Raw genomic sequence first — 19856 nt, 5'->3', positions numbered from 1 at the left:
CACACTGTCAGTCACTTATAATAAGTTATACCCATTATTCAGACTCAAAAAGAATAATTCGGAAACTGATTAAAATTTTTCTATCCCATTAGAAGAATGCGTTCACACTCATTTTAGAATTTAACTCAAACTTGCAACCGCGACCACTCGAGTTGGGACCATGTGCTTCCAAAATGTTGCCAAAGACCACCCCGTAATTTCTAAGGCTATGGCGACATCAATATTTCATTATAACTGTTAGGAAATCGCAGTAAAATCGGTCGGCTTGGGTTAGTGTGTCGACAGTCGACAAGATACTGAAGAACATGGCGCTCGCGAATAAATCCGATAGGAGAAAATCAATTGGATTGGTTGCGTTCACACTGCAAACATCTATTCAGATAGGGTCATTTTAATTGGATTCCATATTTAATCCGATTAATTCTTTTGAGTGTGGGGTCTCACAACAGCATACTTATCTTCCCTCAGGTACACCAGCCGCCCCGCCGCCCATGGGAACCCCCCATCAGACCCCTCCCACGGGGCCAGCTCAGACCTTCTCCCCCCTACAGACCCCCCCTCCTGGACCGGGGTTTCCAGGGTACCAGCCTCCACCCCCTGCTGTAAGCACAATGTACAGTCCCCAGCCTCCACCTCCTCCAGTCAGCACAATGTACAGTCCCCAGCCAGGAGCCAACCCCTACAGCATGCCAGGTAACCTACATATCAACTTTTGTAAGTTGTTGTTTTTCTAGTAACTTCTGCTTGTGTTATTTATGTTCAGTGACTATAGACACTCCTTCCAATTCTGGACTCTTTCTACAGTGGGCACTCCCAGTAGGACAGCCATGCCAACTGTTCCCCTGGGTGTGGGGCAGTCCCCCCTGGCTGCAGGGCCTGCGGAGGGGGTGCAGGCTGGCATCACGTTCCCTGAGGCTTCAGTGGATCCACAGGACGACATGAGGTAACGTCACTTAGTCATCTATTTAGTGGTTTGGCTGTTCAGCATGCACAGGCAAGGCTGACAACTAAGGCTAGCCCTGCTGAAAGAGACAATACAAATGAAATCTGAATGGACAGAATGACATCACTTCAGTAGTTAACAGGTGAAAATGAGGATTGAAGTATTGTATCTGCCTTGTCTGTGAGTGAATGTGTCAATAATGAATTTGTCTATGTCTGCATATGCATGTGTGTGTGTGTGTGTGTGTACAGTCAAACCTGTCTATAGATTCAATGACACAGACTTGCGCTCTAACGTTCAAGGCACGCGTACCTTCCGCTAAAATAACCCTGTCGGGAACTCCAAAACTTCGCAAACTACGATTTCAAACTCAGCGCAGGGTGAGATACGGCTGCTGTCTGGTCGCAGTAAGCAGTGTCTCTGTATCTGCGGGACTGGAAATCATGTGGCCGTGACTGCGTTGGTGAGTTGGCCGCTATAGACTATTTCTTAATGCTTAGGTCAACGGGAAAATCCAAGGGACCGACAAAAAGTGAACGCAATGACCAGGTGGTCGCCATGCAAAATCCAAGGGACCGACAAAAAGTGAACGCAATGACCAGGTGGTCGCCATGCAATGGTGGCCGCTAATACAGGTTTGACTGTATGTGTATGTGCGGGCGTGCATGCATGCTTATAAAATACATGTGTGTTATGTGTGCGTGCGCATGTGTGTGTATGCACATGTGGGTATGTTAGTTTTTGTGTGTTTTAGATGTAGGAATAACAATGTGTATGGAATATGTGTTCCCCCAGGTACAGAGGCGGGGGCAGTAGTGGAGCAGGACTCTGGGGGTGGGTCACGGGGAACCCCCTCATGCAGAAAGTGGTGGAAAAAACTAAGGTGAGGTGAAAATCTACACTATCTCTCACTCTCACTCATCCTCGCCGCACATCAGACTTCAGATCAAGAGTATCTTTTACCTGCACCAGACTGTGATAACTCTTTCACCTTTATCCATGGGGAGATTTCCTCTGTTGTTTTAAAATCAAGTTGATGGACAGTAGTTTCAAACTGCTCCATTTTGAAAACATTGCAATTTCAAAACATGGATATAAGCTATTGTAAGCTTCTTGGCTGTGAAGAGGGAGTGGTTAGCCCACCCTATACAGGGCTCGAAATACTTTTTTCTGCATACCTGCACTGGTGCAGGTAACATTGAAAATTACCTGCACCAGACAACTTTTACCTGCACCACTCTGAATAGTGTGATCATAATAAAATTGCTCAGGAACCATTGCTACTTTTTCTTTATACTTTATACTTTATAGGTGGTAACAGTCAATGCAGCTAATAACAATCCATATACACCAATATTATTGGACATTTATGTATAAAACCCAGTACATGGACCAGTGCAGGTTAGGTGCAGGTAGACACCAGAAATACCTGCACAGCTCCAATTTTACCTGCATTAACCTGCATATGCAGGTGGTATTTCGAGCCCTGCTATAACAAGTTATTTCACCGCAAATTTTAAAACCACCACAAACATTTTTCCATGGCAATAAGAGACTACAGTGTATGGTGCTACCGCAAAATTAAAATCACAGCGAAAAGTCGATTTTCCCGCTACCGCAAAATTGAATCTCCGCGAACTTAAATGCATTTACATTAATTCCATGTCACGAAGTTCAGAAATGATGGAAGAATGGGGTGAAATTTTTGTAAAAAAAAAAAAAAAATTTCCCTTCGAAAATGGAGGGTTTCCTGAAGACAGTTGGTTAATTAAATGAAAGGTCAGTTATACCAGGGGAACAGATACAGGCACACACACATGCAATATTGAGAGATTTCTATTTGTTGTTTTCCTCTTGTACCTGCAGAGTTCTGTGGAAACCATGATCACAACCATGGACCCTGGCATGACTCCATATATCAGTAAGTCATTCATTTATTTGGTGCTTGTTTGTTTGTTTGTTTGTAAACATTACTTACATCAGGTGCTCTATGCATTTGTATGAACATATGACATGTAAAGCAACAATAGGAAAGTTATAATGTCTTGACTAACTCCTAATGTCAAATTGAAAGTGATTGTTCTGATCATGATGTCTTGTATCCAAATGAAAGGTCATCTGTGTTGGTAAATTCCATAGTGAAAAAGTTGAAACTTTGTTCCAACACAAAAAGAAACTCACCATAAAATTTTTGGTCGAGAAGTCTGACCTTTGTCAGATGAAAGACTTGCTGTACTGATGTTCTGGAGGTAGTCGGATGACGTCAGGTAGCAACGAATCATAATTGGGGGGGAAAGGCAAAACCTGCCACCGTCACGGTTCAGAGAGGGTTTATACGCCCTAATGTATATGGCCTCCTTGACGCCCCTCAAACCAATCCTGTGCAGAGTCCAAGATGTGTACTTGGTCCAGAGACATGGAATGGCCAGGAGACTCGATGTGAACTAGCTGTGATACTGATGTCTATGTTCCTTGAAACGTTCTGATGTCTTGACTTACTCTGATCCACTTTTCCCCCCAGAGTCGGGCGGTGACATTGACATTGTCGTGGCGTCCGACAAGGAGGTTAAGGTTGCTGCTGTACGCGCTGCGTTCCAGAAGGTGTTCGGGAAGGCCACGGTAACGGGCGAGGCATCGCAGTCCAACATCGCGCCTCAGCCTGTCGGATATGCAGCAGGCCTGAAGGTAGGGGTCATATGTACTGTAGCTCACATGGCGGGGTGTGAGAAGATAGTCTGGGTTCCACAGTTGCAGCTTCCAATCCTTCCATAACATATGATGCAATCTGGCAGAATAACCAACTATATCACACACACACTCGCTCTCCGGTTTAACGTCTGTTGTTTGTGTCATATCTTTGCCACATATAGATAGAAATTTGATTGATGGATTTTGCCTGTAGAAGAGACTTGGTTTTGGCTTGAACTGACTTCCATTTTTTGGCAATCATTAATGATGGAGAGGTTTTTCTATAGAATAAGGTGCATTTGTCTGAAAAATAAGCCAATCATTTCTTCAAAACTAAAATTGTTAGTTTGCACATTTCAAAGAGAACAAGCCATGAGATACATTTATGACTGTGTACATTGTGGTCATAAGGCATGTAAAGTGTGTTCGGTAGTAGTACATGAACATAAGGTGTGTATGATGTATATGACATGCATACTAGGTGTGCATAGATAATTTTACTAACATGTATGTAAGGTGTGTTATAGCTGTTTTTGTTAGCAGTTCATTCATGTATATCTAGAAATATTCATAACAAACGTGTCAGTGTGCATAATATTATATATATAATGTCAACAAATGTGTCCTGTGTTTTTAGCAGTATGTTTATTTATTTGTTTACTTGTTGATTGGTTGCCAGGGTGCCCAGGAGAGAATGGAGAGCCTGAGAAGAAATGGCGTGATCCACGAGAAACAGCCGTGCGTCTCCGTGGAGAACTTCATCGCAGAACTGCTGCCTGACAAGTGAGTCTGGTCCCTCAGCTGTCAGCTTTACTCCACACCAAACTTTCACATAGAATCAGGTAGAGCTGTGTACGGGTATGTACACTGTACCAATACAGATACGGTACCGGTAAAATCAATTAGGTACAGGTCCAAAGTACCGGAACTCTGATGTACCGGTACTGGACCTGTATCTAATTAGTGCAAGCCAGGCAGGATAACAGGTCAGAGGATGGCCACTTTGACAGATAAAGTTACTGTGAAATTACCATAGCAGTCTCTGAGCCTCAGTGAGGGAAAAAACAACAATTTTGTAAGGGTCAAATGTTTGTTGTATCATGTGTCTAACGTAATCCAACAAGTTTTTATAGGTTGAAACATGCTAGAAGATCGACTTTTACTTTAACAAGCAGTTCAGGAACATGTTCAGGTCTGGAACTGTACCTAAACCTGTGTACCTGTAACTTGTTTAGGTACACAGCTCTAGAACCAGGTCATACATAGACCATAGATGACTCACTAATGTATGGATGTGAATCTGGGCCCTAGGGGTTGGTATTTGCTGTAAAGTGTGGTGAGGGAAGGGAGGGGGGCAGAATTCCAACAGAAGACCCTGCTTAGAAACAACGTAACAGATGATGCTCATTCCTGCAAAAGCAATTGTACAAATTATTTCTGAAAATGTTGATCTTTGTTTACTTTCTAAATATACTTCTAGTTTCAAAGAGATACTTTTCTCCATGGGCTGTTTTTTGTGATCACAACAAAACTTTAACTTTTCTCATAGAGGCTTTTTGTATATAAAACTCAATGTGTAAACAAAACTTTCCCTTTCCCTAGGTAACGTGTAAATAAAACTTTCCCTTTCCGCAGATAATGTGTAAAGCCAAAACTTTCCCTTTCCGCAGATAATGTGTGAACAAAACTTTTCCTTTTCCCAGCTAATGTATTAACGAAACTTTCCCTTTCCCCAGATAATGTGTAAACAAAACTTTCCCTTTCCCCGAGTATTAAATGTGTAAACAAAACTTTCCCTTTCCCCGAGTATTGTGTAAACAAAACTTTCCCTTTCCCTGAGTATTGTGTAAACAAAACTTTCCCTTTCCCCGAGTATTAAATGTGTAAACAAAACTTTCCCTTTCCCCGAGTATTAAATGTGTAAACAAAACTTTCCCTTTCCCCGAGTATTGTGTAAACAAAACTTTCCCTTTCCCTGAGTATTGTGTAAACAAAACTTTCCCTTTCCCCAGGTGGTTTGACATCGGCTGCGTGGTGCTGCAGGATCCGCTGAACGGCGTTACCTTGGAGATGTTCACGCAGGCCACGCCCGTCCCACCGGAGGCTGTCACGCGAGCGCAGGACGAGACGCCGCCCGACTACAACCTGCGGTGGTCGGGGCTGGCGGTGACGTGCGGCGAGGCCATCGAGCGCACGGTGCCGGGCGTACACCACACGGACTGGCACCGCGCCTTCACCGGGATGTCCCGACAGGACATGATATTCTCCGCAGCCGTGGCGCTCGCTGGCATGTACAAGCAGAGATTACCTGCCAAAACTGTATAGGGGCACTGGGACTGTTAAGGCTCTCTGTAAGATGGCGGTGGCTGAGCGACTGAAATTGGATTTGTGTTACTCGTGATTTTATAGTTGAACTACGATTACAAGATGTAAAGGTATGATACTATAGACATTATAAAACGTTCTTTTCCATGAAACTCGTTGAGAGATCGTTCAAATTTTTGGTCACTCAGCAATCGCAGCCTTGAGTGGTTGTGCTAAAACCTGGTAAACAACATGTATAGGGGTGTACCTAGGGGCTGTATTGGGGTGGGGTATTGAGTTGTCATTACATGTACAGGGCTCGAAATACTGGGTGCATGTGCACCCAGGTGCACCCAAAATTGGAGCTGTGCACCCAATTATTTTCTGTGGGTGCACAGGGTGCACCCAAATATTTTCTTGAGTTTATGTATGTAAAGATATATAAGTGTTCTAGTATACATCATATTCTTGACATCTAAGGGTTAGAAAGATATTAAGAATGTCTGTCATGGTACTTGTTTAAGAATTTGATAGCATGTAACTATATTTTGTTATTAGATTTTTCTGACATTCTACTTAAATTCAAGTGGTGCAACCAAAAATTTTTGGGTGCACCCAATTTTTTAAGCTGGGTGCACCAGTGCATCTAATCCCATAAATTAATTTCGAGCCCTGATGTATGTGGTCACTACGGTATTTAACCAGCATCATGCAGGCCCTTGATATGATGTGATATGTTCTGTGCAAGTAGACATGTATAGGAGATACATCTGATTATCTGCATAGAGAACTAAACATGGACCCACTTGGGTTGACATGTCAGCCTTGATTGGGTAAATTTGGCGACCTACATGGAGAGATACTAACTAGTACTAGTATATGAACCTGCATATGAAACCCTGTGGAACCATATGGGTGAACATTGATTGATACATGGACCCACGTGGGTCAACACAAGGGTCAGCAAGTTAACCAGCTTTATAAAGCCTTGCAGGTAGTCATAGATATGTGGGTTGCTGATGAATTTAAGCAGTACTTCCTTTATGTACTGGTGGTGGACATAGATAGACATCAATATTGTTGCTTAAAACAATTGTTTCCTGTGACATGTACAGATATATAGATTTTGCTCTAGGCCACAATAAGTAATTTCATTGTTTTCTAGAATAGACTGAATAAGAAAGGAAAATGTTAGTGATTTGGGCTGAAAGTGAAGATTTTTTTGAGCCCTGCTGAGCTTTTTTACTAACCAATCTGATGAGATCTAACAGTGGACCAATGGCATGGACCGACAAGAACTAAGTGTGACGAAAGTCCAGAAGTTAGAACTGTATTCTTCTATCTCATATCTTGTGCTAAAAAAATAGTCTATTTTTGCACAGATGTATGAACTAACATCTCACAGTAGTGAAGTAGATTAAACACTGTTGTTAGGTTTGTTTTAACTATATAGGAAACAAAGCGATAGCTGTTTAACAGATAGCTCTGTACCTCTAAGAATCTACTGTAACACTACAAATGTAGTGCAATGTAGTTTAATGCACACGGGTGTCTGTGTGTGGATTGTGAAAGACACACTTGTATTTATTATTCACAAATGTGATGTTTTGAATGGAGCTTCCCATCCATGGAAGGTAATGATAAAGAAATCAAGTCTCCTTCCAGAATTGATTAGTTATTGCCTAGTTGGAAAGTAGTGGTAAGCAGGCCACGATAATAGGATAACTTGTTTCAAGTAAAAGCTGGACTGGATTTGAAATAAACTCAGCCAGAGATATACAAAAAAATGAGTTCACTATTTTCCAATATGTGGTAACAGTTGAATGTATCTGCCTCTCTAAGCATTCAAGTGTGATTTATTCTCTACTGGTGCCCATACTGACTACACAGATGTCAGAATGTTCCACAACTCCAGGCATTAGTCAATCAGGTAGTAGTATTAAAGGTTGTTTAAAGCCTAGGGGTACAACAAGGCCAATCAACCTATTAATGCAACCTGTAAAAAAACAAGGCTGTAATAACAGACGAACAGGTTATTGCCTTGGTCTGGCCCAATGACGGATACATGGAAGACAAGTTGAGTGCTATTGTTTATTATCTGTGCATTGCATAGTCGACCTTGAATAGTACAACAGTAGTACAGAGATGGCACAATAGTAATTCTGTGATGGTCTATTTACTAGTAGTCTTTTTAGTGACAAATACGATGTATTTGGTTGGTACAGTAATGTTTCTGACAAATAATAACGATAATACACTAGTCAACATGAAAATTTTAATATTGCAGTGCCTTGTTCAAAGTTATGCAGAAAAAAATGATACTTCCACCTTGCCAGTGTCTCTAGTAAACAAATTGCACATGTACTACATGTATATAAATGTCTTGCTCACTCTATTGCACTTTGCGTAAGTTTTAGTCTACAATTAGCAGCATTTTAAGCTGTACTTTGTTCGTCTTGTGCAGATACAGGCTGATCTGTAAAATTGCGCTAGATAAAATATTCTTGAATAAAGAAATTGGCCATTTCTTGTCACTTTTTTTTCTGTCCCAGTTTTTTTTTTAATGAAATAGTTCTGATACTGCAATACTGTATATGTAGTTGGTATACACACATAGTTAATAATTTGACATTTCAAATCAATTGAAATCTGTAAGTAAAAGAATTCGCACTTTTGCTTTCCTTTTCTTTCAAAAGGAGTGGAAAGGCTTCCTATGCGCGATCCTAGGCTACACTTGAAGGTACAATGATAAAGGCTAGTTCATTTATGATATCTTAGTAACAAACATATAATATAATCTCTGTTATACCCAGTTACAGAGACCACTCTTCCTAAAATAATTTCATCAGGTTGGTAGATCATAGGACAAGAATTTTCTTATACGCAACCACATATAGCGGCGAGAAGCAGAACTCCAGTTAGAAGCTCTGAGGAAGATGTCTGACAGACATCGAAACGTCAGCAGGTGAGAAAAACTGGTCGTGTAAAAGAAAATTCTTATGTCAAGAGACCACCCTTGTCTGGAAAACCTTTCGGAGATGGTTCGCTCACGCCTCTATCGGACAGATGTCGGGGTTGAAGTCTCCGAACACTCCAGTCTCGTACAGACAGGCGAAGAGGGCGAACACCACGTACACAGCAATACAGGCTGTGCCCATCCTCCTGTTCAGCTGCCAGCCAGACAGCATGACAGCGGCCAGCACCAGCACGATGCCGAACAGCAGCGACAGCGCGGTGAACAGCATACCGGAGCTGTTGATGGTGATCCAGCTGCCCGGTTTCACCATCACGGTCATGATGAACCACGGCAGGCCCAGCGCGAACATGTCGAAAATGTTGCTGCCAACCACATTGGAGACCGCCATGTCACCGTGCCCTGGACCGGGACAATGCCAAGCAATCGATCAATCAATCAATCAATCAATTGATTTATCGACACATAGAGATAAAGATAGATAGATAGATAGATAGATAGATTCCTCGTTTCTGTTTCAGAGTAAATAAATGATGAAACTTTGGTGGGCGCCGTTCTTCTAATTCAACGGTTAACTATCAATTTAAACTTGACAGGTGCACTGTCATGCCCTTTTTTTCAACAGCCAAGGATAAACAAATATTTATCTCCTGGCCAATTGTACCGTAACAATTACAGAAAAGTCCCGGTGTCCTGCCGTACCTTTCCTGGCCACCAGCACGCTGACCACGGTGTCGGGCAGGCTGGTGCCGATCGCCAGGAACGTCAGACCCATCACCGTGTCGGGGATGCCGAATGTGTAGCCTGGACAGGAGACAACAGAATAGGTTTGAACCTCCAAGGCAACCTAAGCAATATTACATCGTTGAAAGTGGATAATCTGTGTAAGGCAATCTGCATAATATTGACGTCTAATGCACCATTTAGCACATTTACCTCATTTCATAAATTGAGCCGTTAAAAACGGCGGAGAAACAAGTCGCACGAGGATTCCTGATCAAGGCCTAATTTTTTGGGTTCCGATGATAAGGAATATCCTCGTGTGGCTTGTCTCTGGGCCGTTTTTAACCGCTGAAATGATGAAGTAATGATGTAAATATGGGAATACAGTGCAGTAGATGTCAATATTATACAGATTCCTCATCCAGAATATGCCCACTTTTAACGCTGCAATATTGCTGAGATCACGGGAGAAGTTAGACATAGATTGAGATTCAAAAGTGGTATATCCACAAATTATGCAACCGATGGAAAAAGAGTTTCAAAAGAATAGTGTAGTAAAGAGATGCTTGATGCTGTATGCTATATAACGCTAGTTCACCTTTATCCACGGGGTGACCTTTATCCGTTGTCTTTAAAAACAGCACATCTTGGAGTATTAAACATGCGGACTGTGGTTTCAAATTTGCAATATTTCAACTTTTTCTGATTTGAAACCACCGTCCGTCGACTCATCCCTAAATCTACAAACAACGGATTTAGGTGCCCATCGGATAAAGGTGAACCAGCGTTACCTGAAGTTGATGTAATACGAACCAAGGAGGTTAAAAAAAGAACCTCCTTGTACGAACCTATAATTGTGACCATCCACACCAGCAGGTACGCCATGCCGCCTATGTACGCCACGGAGAGGACAAAGGAGACGGGAAACCAGCTCCGCCACCTCTTCTGTCTGCAGTCCGGGACCGTGAGGTACAGCAAGGCGCTGGTGGGGAGGGCCAGCACCCAGAATATCCGCTTTACGTCAGACTCTGGCATCTCAAAGAACGACTCGGGCTCTGACCGTCAGACATGAGATCAAAGAAAGCCATGTTTAAGAATAATGAACAACTTAAAAGTTTTACGACATAATCCTTTATTGTCATAGAGTAAAAATTCTTGAACACAAAGAAAACGAATTTTCGTTGTCACTAAAGCCTACCTCAGAAAAACTGACCCATACGTGGACACTTGACCTAACGGGGTCGAGCAATGAGTTTCAGGTGTGGAAAAATCTGTAACGGCCCCGCCCACAGATTCGTACCCAAGTCTAACCATTCACGGGCGCGGCGTATACTGAACCTTATATGAATCAGAACATTCCGTTATTATTTGCGTGGCGTATCCGAAGTCTAACCTGAATTTAACCATTCCGGAGTGTACATGTACACCCTTGACGTAACATATCCGGATCCTTACCTGAATCTAACCATTCCGGAGTGTATATTATTTGCGTGGCGTATCCGGAGCCTTACCTGAATTTAACCATTCCGGAGTGTACATGTACACCCTTGACGTAACATATCCGGATCCTTACCTGAATCTAACCATTCCTGAGTGTATATCATCTGCGTGACGAATCCGGAGCCTTACCTGAATCTAACCATTCCGGAGTGTACATGTATACCCTTGGCGTAACCGTTATCCGGATCCTCACCTGAATCTAACCATTCCGGAGTGTATATTTTTAGCGTGGCGTATCCGGATCCTTACCTCAACCTAACTATTCCGGAGTGTATATTCTTGGCGTGACGTATCCGGATCCTCACCTGAATCTAACCATTCCGGAGTGTATATTCTTAGCGTGACGTATCCGGATCCTTACCTGAATCTAACCATTCCGGAGTGTATATTCTTAGCGTGACGTATCCGGATCCTTACCTGAATCTAACCATTCCGGAGTGTATATTCTTGGCGTAACGTATCCGGATTCTTACCTGAATCTAACCATTCCGGAGTGTATATTCTTAGCGTGACGTATCCGGATCCTTACCTGAATCTAACCATTCCGGAGTGTATATTCTTGGCGTGACGTATCCGGATCCTTACCTGAATCTAACCATTCCGGAGTGTATATTCTTGGCGTGACGTATCCGGAGTCGGACGAGTGGGACAGACTGTCCTCCTTGTCGTCCCGCGCTATCAGAGACGTCCTCTCCTCCCGGTCCGACTCCGGCCTCCCGAATCTGCTGACCAGACTAGAAAAACATCATCGATAAAATGAGGGTTTGTAAAAATGAGCTTCGTGAAATTTGAGTCAAATGGAAGAAGCCTAAAAATACATTCCAACAAACGTTTTACTGTTCAATTGCCGAACAGTTTCTTTCTAAAATCATGGAACTCTCTCGACGATACCTGAACTTATCAGCCTTTAAAACAAATGTCCACCACTATCTCCGTACACAGTTTTATTGCCTTGAAGTGGTTTTGTGACCTTCCTTTGAACAAACTCGTTAAAAAAATAACATTACAATGAAAACAAAAGTAGCCGATTATGATATAAATGATAACAACAAGAACATCTCCCGTTCCCTTACTGTAGTTTGTGTGCAAGTGTAGAGCCGGCGGTCTGCAGTCGTGTGTCGAACACCATGGCAACGATGTAAACAATGTACAGCAGCAGAATCATGGACGCCTCGTACCTGGGGGAAAGTGAACCAGTTTAGCTCGTGTGGGTTTAGAGACTAATTCAGGAATTCACCAATGTCATCTATGATTATCAAGCTATAGGTGAGGGAATGCAGGGTCCTATTATTCCTAATATGTGCTTGGATATTCATGTCCCCTCTAACCCCCTCCAATATCCCCAGCCCCTGTACGCACCAGTAAACCTTCCCGTCCGAGATGACAGCTATGAGAATGGCGATGCTGAGCGCGTAAAACGTGCAGTCCCGGAAGATCGGCCACACCGACAGGTACACCACCTAAGAACAGGAAAAATCTCATTTTCTTAAAATTTCTTCAACTGGGTGTATGGTATACTACATGTATATCACGCTCTCTCCCTGAGTGCGTCGCCAAAATGCGGGAATGTGCATGGAGGGTGCCAAAGTCTGTCCTATTCAATGTAATTAAGGGTTGGTGACCAACCAGCCATTACTTCCTCATAAAACCCACCTCGTCCGCTTCGCTCACTCGTTTTTTTTACGGGTGTAGTAACGGACGAGTCGCTATAACACGATATACACCATTAGTATAATATACATGCCATTTCATACACGTGCTTCCTCCGTACATCGTCGTGTTATAATTGCAATCTGAACAGATTGTTCGCATGCATGATATATGAGTTAGCGATGAAAATGAACAGTCTGATTGGCCGTAGGAAGGAAGAGAAGCAAAGACAAGTAAGGAGTGACCGGTACCATGCCCGTGGCTATCCCGCTGAACCCTATGATGCCCAGCATGTTGTAAGTAGCGGAGCCCACTATAGTGCTGACGCCGATGTCACCTTGAGTGAAGAACACCGCGATGAACGCTGTGGCCAACTCCGGTATGCTGCTCCCCCCTGCCATGAAAGTGGCACCGGCCACATGCTCTTGTAGTCCCAGTCCTAGAGTGAAAAAAAAACGTGAGCTCACATCTGCGCTTGATAAGAAGAGGTTACTTTCCTTGATCTCTCACTCCTTGCGCCAAGGTTCCACTGCGAGTTGTCATTCATAAACATATCGCCCGAGGTCTCTCTTACGACATCTGAAGCAATTAATCATTTAATGCCATGTTAATGCATTGCCTTGATGCACATTCAAACGTTACAAAATGTACATGTATAAGTATAACGACAGGTGGGAACCAAAGGAACTAATTTATTTGGTTGTTCTGTCCATCTACATGCACAAATGACGTGTGCTATAAAATACGTCCGCTGTCATCGCTAGCATAATCTAGGGCGCACTGATAATGTTCTCACGATACTAAATTTTAGAAAACATACGCAATGGTTACGCAATGATTAAATTTAAAGCACGGTTGACTGGACACAAGCACGAATGGAGCTTTATCATAACGACTGACCGTGTCTTGTAATTACAAGTTTTTGAAGGAACGTCTCAAAGCCCAAGGCAAAACAGCAATATGGAATTCATTCGCCTAAGCAAGGACATGTTTATTTCTCCTTAATAATACTAGTAGCCAAGGCAGCATTGCACAACTCCCTCCCCGCCTCACAAATGGTTTGTCCCGCGTACACACAAGGTGATGTGTCACGTCATAGCTTCAAATTTGTAATTTTGAATTGATCTATCTGGTTAATGAGTTATAAATAATCGATAAGCAAGGTTAGTTAGCCAAAAATAGTAGTGAATCGGGCTCATTATCATAATTTATGTTACAAGTGTCTACTAGTCACTTTAGGTCCATTGTTATAAAATTTGCGACTGCCAAATGAGTTTAAGTTTACAATAAACTTATCCACATTGTGTGGATCATCTACAGGTGAACTTACAAAGGATGTAGGTGCTTTATATGGCGTATTACGTTTCTTCTACCCACAAACAAAACTTACGCCTAGTACGTATCTAAACAAAATGCGCGCACGGCAGGGCCAACCGTCTTTGTCAGGGGGTGAGCAATTATCCAATGAACGCAAAGTGAGGGTAATTCTGCTGACACCTGCACCAACACTTTACCGCGTCGCCTGCCGCTAGCCGGTGGGTCGGGCGCAATTTTTGGGACCACCAAATCCCCCCATATAAATACATGATTCACAAAAAGAATGATAAGCGAGACTAGGCAACCCCCGCGCGGGAACAATGGTCTCTCCCAACATGACGTAACCCGGAAGTGTCTGCTGTGAAGCCTGACAAGCACAAAATAAAAACTCCTGGGGATGAAATTGATATTGAACTCGGCCTTAAACCACGAACATTTTGTGCTAATCACCAGGAGGGTCGGTGGACGCCAAATCGTATGATATCCTATGCAGGGTTAGGGAACTTGAACTTCGGCAGAAAACACGAGCGCTACCTTTTCCTGCACAACCGTACGGTCCCAATTCCAAAGTCATATTCTATCGCTGGGGTTCGAACGCCTAGCAGAAACGCTACTTGCTTACCTAATCCACCAACACAAAACCCTTCACAGTTGGTTAGTCACACTTCAAATCATGATATCAAAAGACATCAAACTACACAAAACGTAAAGAGAATAGCCGTTGGAGTTTTTTTGCGTATATTTTACGAATACATTTCTATTCTTCATTTCCACAGACAGCCCGGCCGACGGGTCCAAGTTTGCAAATGTGATGTCATCCTTTAATACCGGGGCCCGGGGGTACTTGACTCCCCTACTCACGGTGTGGCTCTACGATTGATTGGCAAATCATTTCTGAGAGAAACTCTTTTCTATTAATCATCATCAACCAAAGGTGAGTGGTAGAGACTAGGAGTCATGTGATTTCCAAGGAGATATTTGGGATACATGCAGCGTTAGCCAGCTCCAAACCTCTGCAGGGTTTTGCCTGGCTTAAATCTCCAAACAGATAAACATGGCTAGCAATTTATTATTTGTCCCTGTAGGTTCATTTGGAGATTGCTAAGGGTTAGGATTTTGCTAGAAGGTTAGGGTTTTGCAGCATACAGGACTGGTGGCTGATGTTGGTGACCATGGTTCTGGTGTTTCCCAATTCAAGCAGATGTAAGGATACGGCTCACTTCATCATCTCTTATAGAATTAGAGAAGCAATAGAATTTACCTGCTGTCATTAAGTTGTCAAGGGGACGTATTGTTACCCCAAAACTAGAATATGATGCAAACCATTCTATCTGGAGTTGGTGTTTTACTTCAAATCACCCGAATGGACCCACGTCAGCCATACGGTGATTTAAATTATTCACCCGGACTCCAGGAAGAATAGTGACATTAGTCACTAATGGAGATCTGAATTGAATCAAACAAACAAAATGTCGTTATGTTTAAAATGAAACCTAACGAAGGTTCTCAGTACTCACGGTAGCTGATGGCCTCGCATGCGGGTACGAAATAGTTATCACAGACAAGTGTGATGGCGAGGAACATGTAGCACGACACCAGCAGGTGGATGGTGACTCCCGCCTGGTGCAGCCGCTGGTACTGGGTCATGAAGTCCGCGGGAAACTCCTCTATAGCAGGCGGCACGCAGTCGTTATGCGCCGCCGAGAAACCCAGCCTGCGCCCTGCAAATTGTAGAAATATGGTGAAAACAAGTCAACAAGAGGGGGAGAACAGAATAGGGTAGATGTCGTTTCACCACTCGGAAAAACTCAGTTGGCGCCGGCGTACAGTATAGAATCCGAAACCAGAGTTTCACTATCCTCTGTCGCAGGTGCTGGTTTACGAGTTTCAACGTTCGCTCATTTCTCTAATGGCGTTAAAGGGAGTTTGCCGACGAAGGAGTTCGCCTTGGAATGAGTTTTGCGCCTCCTCGAAGCGGGGCAGTTTGCATAATAAATGGGAAACCCTTCTCAGTTCGGTTCCTCCGTCGTAAACAATGGCAGACCCGGCTCTAAACGACTATACTGAGTCCTCTTTCGTCAGTCATCAGAAGCTTACTAACTCACCTGAGTACGTCAACAGGTGATCCATGGTCACACTGATTTCAGGTTGTGTCTTAAGATCTTAAGGCATGTGAGGAAGTTGAACGCCACATGTACAAGTTTACGGTGACTAACGCCAGTTGTTCTGTACACAGCCAGGTGGAACAACAGGTAACATGACAGGTCACAGACTCAAGGTCACGCACAGTCGTCAGCCTTGTGGTTTGGACCCCCAAAGGTGAAGGGTCAAAGGTACACCCTTGGCTGTATCACCTATTGTGTACATTTGTATGTTGTTTGTGTCATTCAGTGCTATGCTACCGGTGCAACCGCCCGTCGACGTAACATAACAAGGCGAGAACCACTTATTTTTATTACGAGCGGCAAGGCAAGCCCAAGCACCGTGATAACTATGTGTGAAATGAAATCACTCATTCAAGGTGCATACCACGAAAAGGTTTGTCAAACTACAAGAAATTAAAGATTAAGAAGGACATTACAGTTGGATCCGGACACTTTACACAGAAAAAGTCGTTCGTCAACTTTTACTTCACTGTGTTATGTCACAGTGGATCAGTGATATTTAGAAATGTGATTTACATTTCTTGTCATGACAACTTGTCTGCTTCATCAAGAAAATAATAACAATAGCCGACAATATTGCCTGAAGTATATGACACAGGTAGAGATACGGAGCAAACAAAAACAACATTGCGTTATTCTATGTGTGGTATCAAAGTTCACTTGTAGTGTAGTGTAGCATGTTTATTTCAACATGTTTGATGCATGTCAGGTTCTCACTTAATACGTGTAGTTTCAATTATTGACGCATCATCTACATCTACATTGGGGGTTACCCTCCAAATAGGGGCATCGTGGGGTGTGGGGGATGGGAGAGCTTTGAGGTCCCAGGTTAGGGTGGGCAGGCCTCCCGGTGCCTGGCACAGAAAGACTCATTAGTCCTTGATTAGACAAACGCCTTATGGTGGGAGAATCAAAGATATTTCTAGCCCGGGCGCCTTCCTAACCAACCAACAAAGATGGGACCCAGGCTAGATGTTTCAGGTCTGTCCAAGAAAAAACATGCCATAGTCATGGTGTACATGTACCTTTCAGAGAGTGCACACCAACGCATAACGTCAGACACAACTGTTATAACGTTATATGCGGTATCAAAGTTCGTCAACACGTTGACTTGTCTGTCTGACGCATTTCTCGCTTGATCATTTTTAGAACGTCACTGTTTCAGCTTCTTAAAATTTGACCCACCTGCGAATCCAAGGGCCGGGGTAAGACCTGGGTTGACGTCTTGCACAGGGGCTCCTTGTGTCACCGAACGCACGCAGGTGAGGCAAAACACACCTGCGATGACATTCCATCGGCCGGGCGGTGCTGGTCTGTTTAAAGCGGTCCGGAACTCTCCCATCTTCCGTATTGAGGGATAATTCCACCCGCCTAGAAGAGCTTAAAGAAATCACACAGAAGGGTCACGTGGAAGCGGCGGGGATTGTCAGACAATGTTTGCGGACCGTAGTTAAATAACAGAGAGGTCATCCGCCGGTCGGCACAGGGTGGGTGCTCGTCACATGACGTAATTATTGGACATTACGATCCCGTGTCTTCCATGGAACAAACATGCCGCGCCGGTCGAGTGGAAGAAATGGGCGAATAATTTGTCGTGGGCATAATTTTAGCTAGCCTCTACCAGGCTCCGTGGTTCGGTGGTCTGATTGTAGAAATTGGACAAATAGAGTCAATAGTACGCTAGGGGAGTCAGCCGGCCGAGTAGGACCATTATCCAAACCACAAATCGTGGTGCCCTGTCGTACTTCACAACAAGACTATATATAGTGTATGTTGTCTGAGGAGAGCGTCTCCGTGGCCAGATGTGTTTCTGTCTGCTATAGCGCTATTGTTGTATGATTAATGCTAACGAGGCGTTACCTTTTGTTCTATCCTTTGAAGCAATGAGCATGAGACAAACTACCGAAGCGGTGACATGTACCTGTCATAATTATTGTCATATACATTGACAGCAGACAGTGTCTGCATATGTGTCTGGGATTTTGAAATAAAGAGCAGTGGGTTGTTGAGTTGGAAGACAGTGGGAGAGAGGCTTGAGCCAGAGAACAGAGAGAGGGTCCCAACTCAGCAGCTCCCGTTCGTGTCAATGTCAAACCTGTGTCTTGTACGTGTTTCTTAGTCCTGTAGTTTAAAAGTTCCTCGTGCAGCATTCTAAAGAACCTGGGGCCACAACATCGACCCTTTCTTACATTTCGTTGTTACTTCTACAGTTGGCCAATCATTGGTACAGCCGTCGTCTGCGAGTAATGAAGTATCTATTCCTATTAGGAAACTGTATTAAAGATTGTTTACACGTTGGGAATTCGCCCAACGATTGTAAAAGCCATACTCATCACATACCCATGCACACTTTAACTTTGGAGATTAGCATCATTAACTGTAGATCTGAACACCCTGGAAGAATGGCAAAGGAAATGGCTTATGCAGTTCAATCCTGATAAGTGCTATATCATGCACATAACGAACAAACGAACACCAAAAGTGTCCCCTTACCAGTTTTGTGGTCAGACATTAGAAACCACAAAAACCTACCCATACCTGGGTGTTACATTAACAACTGGGCTGAAGTGGGGTGTCCATGTTAACAAAATAACAACCAAGGCTAAACAGACATTGGGAGTAATCAAACGTAACTTGTGGGCATGCCCAGCCAGCGTAAAATCACTTGCATACACGTCACTAGTAAGACCTAACCTTGAGTATGCCGCTACAGTATGGGACCCGTATACAAAGAAAGACAAAGATAAACTTGAAAGGGTACAGAACCAAGCTGCCCGATTCTGCACAAACAACTATAACAGGGATTCTAGTGTTACCAAAATGAAAACAGATTTGCAGTGGATGTCACTTGAAGATAGAAGGAAAATGTCCAGACTTTCCATGATGTACAAAATGACCAATAAACTGGTGGACGTACCAACTGATAAGTATCTAATACCAGCTCAAAAAAGAACAAGAAACAGTCATGCATTCAAATACCAGAGTTACCAACCTAGGATTGATGTGTTCAAAAATTCGTACTTTCCCAGAACTATCGTAGAGTGGAATTTGTTACCACCAAGTACAGTAGGGGCATCTTCTCTTGGTAGTTTTAAAGAACGCTTGCAGATATATGTGCAAAAGGTAGGTGTAATGAGTAGTTCGGTGTAATATAACCAGCTGCTGCCGCGCCGCGTGCCTGCGAAGCTGGTGTGTTACGCCGAACGGCGGTTATACCGGCTATATAGATACAGATACAGATAGTTATGAGCCAGTAGGTGCCATACATTAGACTCCGTTGCAATCTTAGAACGGGGCTGGTTTTTATCGAGGGGGAGGGCGTTGGTTCGCGATTTTCAACGTTGGTTGGGTTCTCTTGTGCCGGAAAAGGGAGTTTGGCGAGAAAGGGACGGGGCAGAATCGCTGTACAAATATATCACGGCGAACTCCCTTTCACAGCAAACTCCCTTCCTCGGCAAACTCCCTTTCGAACCAGCCCCGTTCGAAGACTGCAATGGACTCTACCATACATTGTACCTTGTACAGTTTATATGCAATGAAGTAATTATAATAATGTCTTTCAGATAATCAAGCCGATACAGCAGTCGGGGTA

General features: G+C 43.4%; 2 protein-coding genes and 1 non-coding gene across 4 annotated transcripts in view; 2 read left to right on the top strand and 1 right to left on the bottom strand.

Moving 5' to 3' along the window:
• LOC118410074 (protein PRRC1-like) overlaps positions 1-6340 on the top strand; it is a 10190-nt gene extending 3850 nt beyond the window's left edge. The window contains exons 3-9 of the mRNA XM_035811556.1: positions 469-693; positions 805-943; positions 1739-1826; positions 2810-2864; positions 3465-3628; positions 4311-4414; positions 5644-6340. Coding sequence (XP_035667449.1) covers positions 469-693; positions 805-943; positions 1739-1826; positions 2810-2864; positions 3465-3628; positions 4311-4414; positions 5644-5956 — 1088 coding nt within the window. The 3' untranslated portion in view covers positions 5957-6340. The remainder of the gene's footprint in view (positions 1-468; positions 694-804; positions 944-1738; positions 1827-2809; positions 2865-3464; positions 3629-4310; positions 4415-5643) is intronic.
• A 1375-nt stretch (positions 6341-7715) lies between these two features.
• Positions 7716-17996, bottom strand: LOC118409489 (sodium/potassium/calcium exchanger 5-like). 2 transcript variants are annotated; one of them, XM_035810540.1, is made up of 9 exons: positions 17450-17996; positions 15617-15820; positions 13034-13221; positions 12492-12592; positions 12206-12310; positions 11718-11866; positions 10481-10687; positions 9612-9713; positions 7716-9311 (listed from the first exon to the last, which is right to left on the bottom strand). In XM_035810540.1, exons 1-9 carry the CDS (start codon positions 17604-17606, stop codon positions 8983-8985), a joined length of 1542 nt encoding a protein of 513 aa, XP_035666433.1. In that variant the 5' UTR covers positions 17607-17996; the 3' UTR covers positions 7716-8982. The 2 variants fall into 2 exon arrangements, with proteins under 2 accessions (XP_035666433.1, XP_035666434.1); XM_035810541.1 differs by lacking the exon at positions 17450-17996 and adding an exon at positions 16205-16432.
• Positions 14215-14343, top strand: LOC118410684. Its single transcript, XR_004830589.1, has one exon. It is a non-coding gene; the product is annotated as a U4atac minor spliceosomal RNA (small nuclear RNA).
• Positions 17997-19856: the final 1860 nt, after the last annotated feature.

This window comes from Branchiostoma floridae, chromosome 2 (assembly GCF_000003815.2).
Source record: "Branchiostoma floridae strain S238N-H82 chromosome 2, Bfl_VNyyK, whole genome shotgun sequence".
NCBI lineage: Eukaryota > Metazoa > Chordata > Leptocardii > Amphioxiformes > Branchiostomatidae > Branchiostoma > Branchiostoma floridae.
The sequence above is the reverse complement of the archived record's forward strand: the minus strand, read 5'-3'. Positions and strand labels throughout refer to the sequence as shown.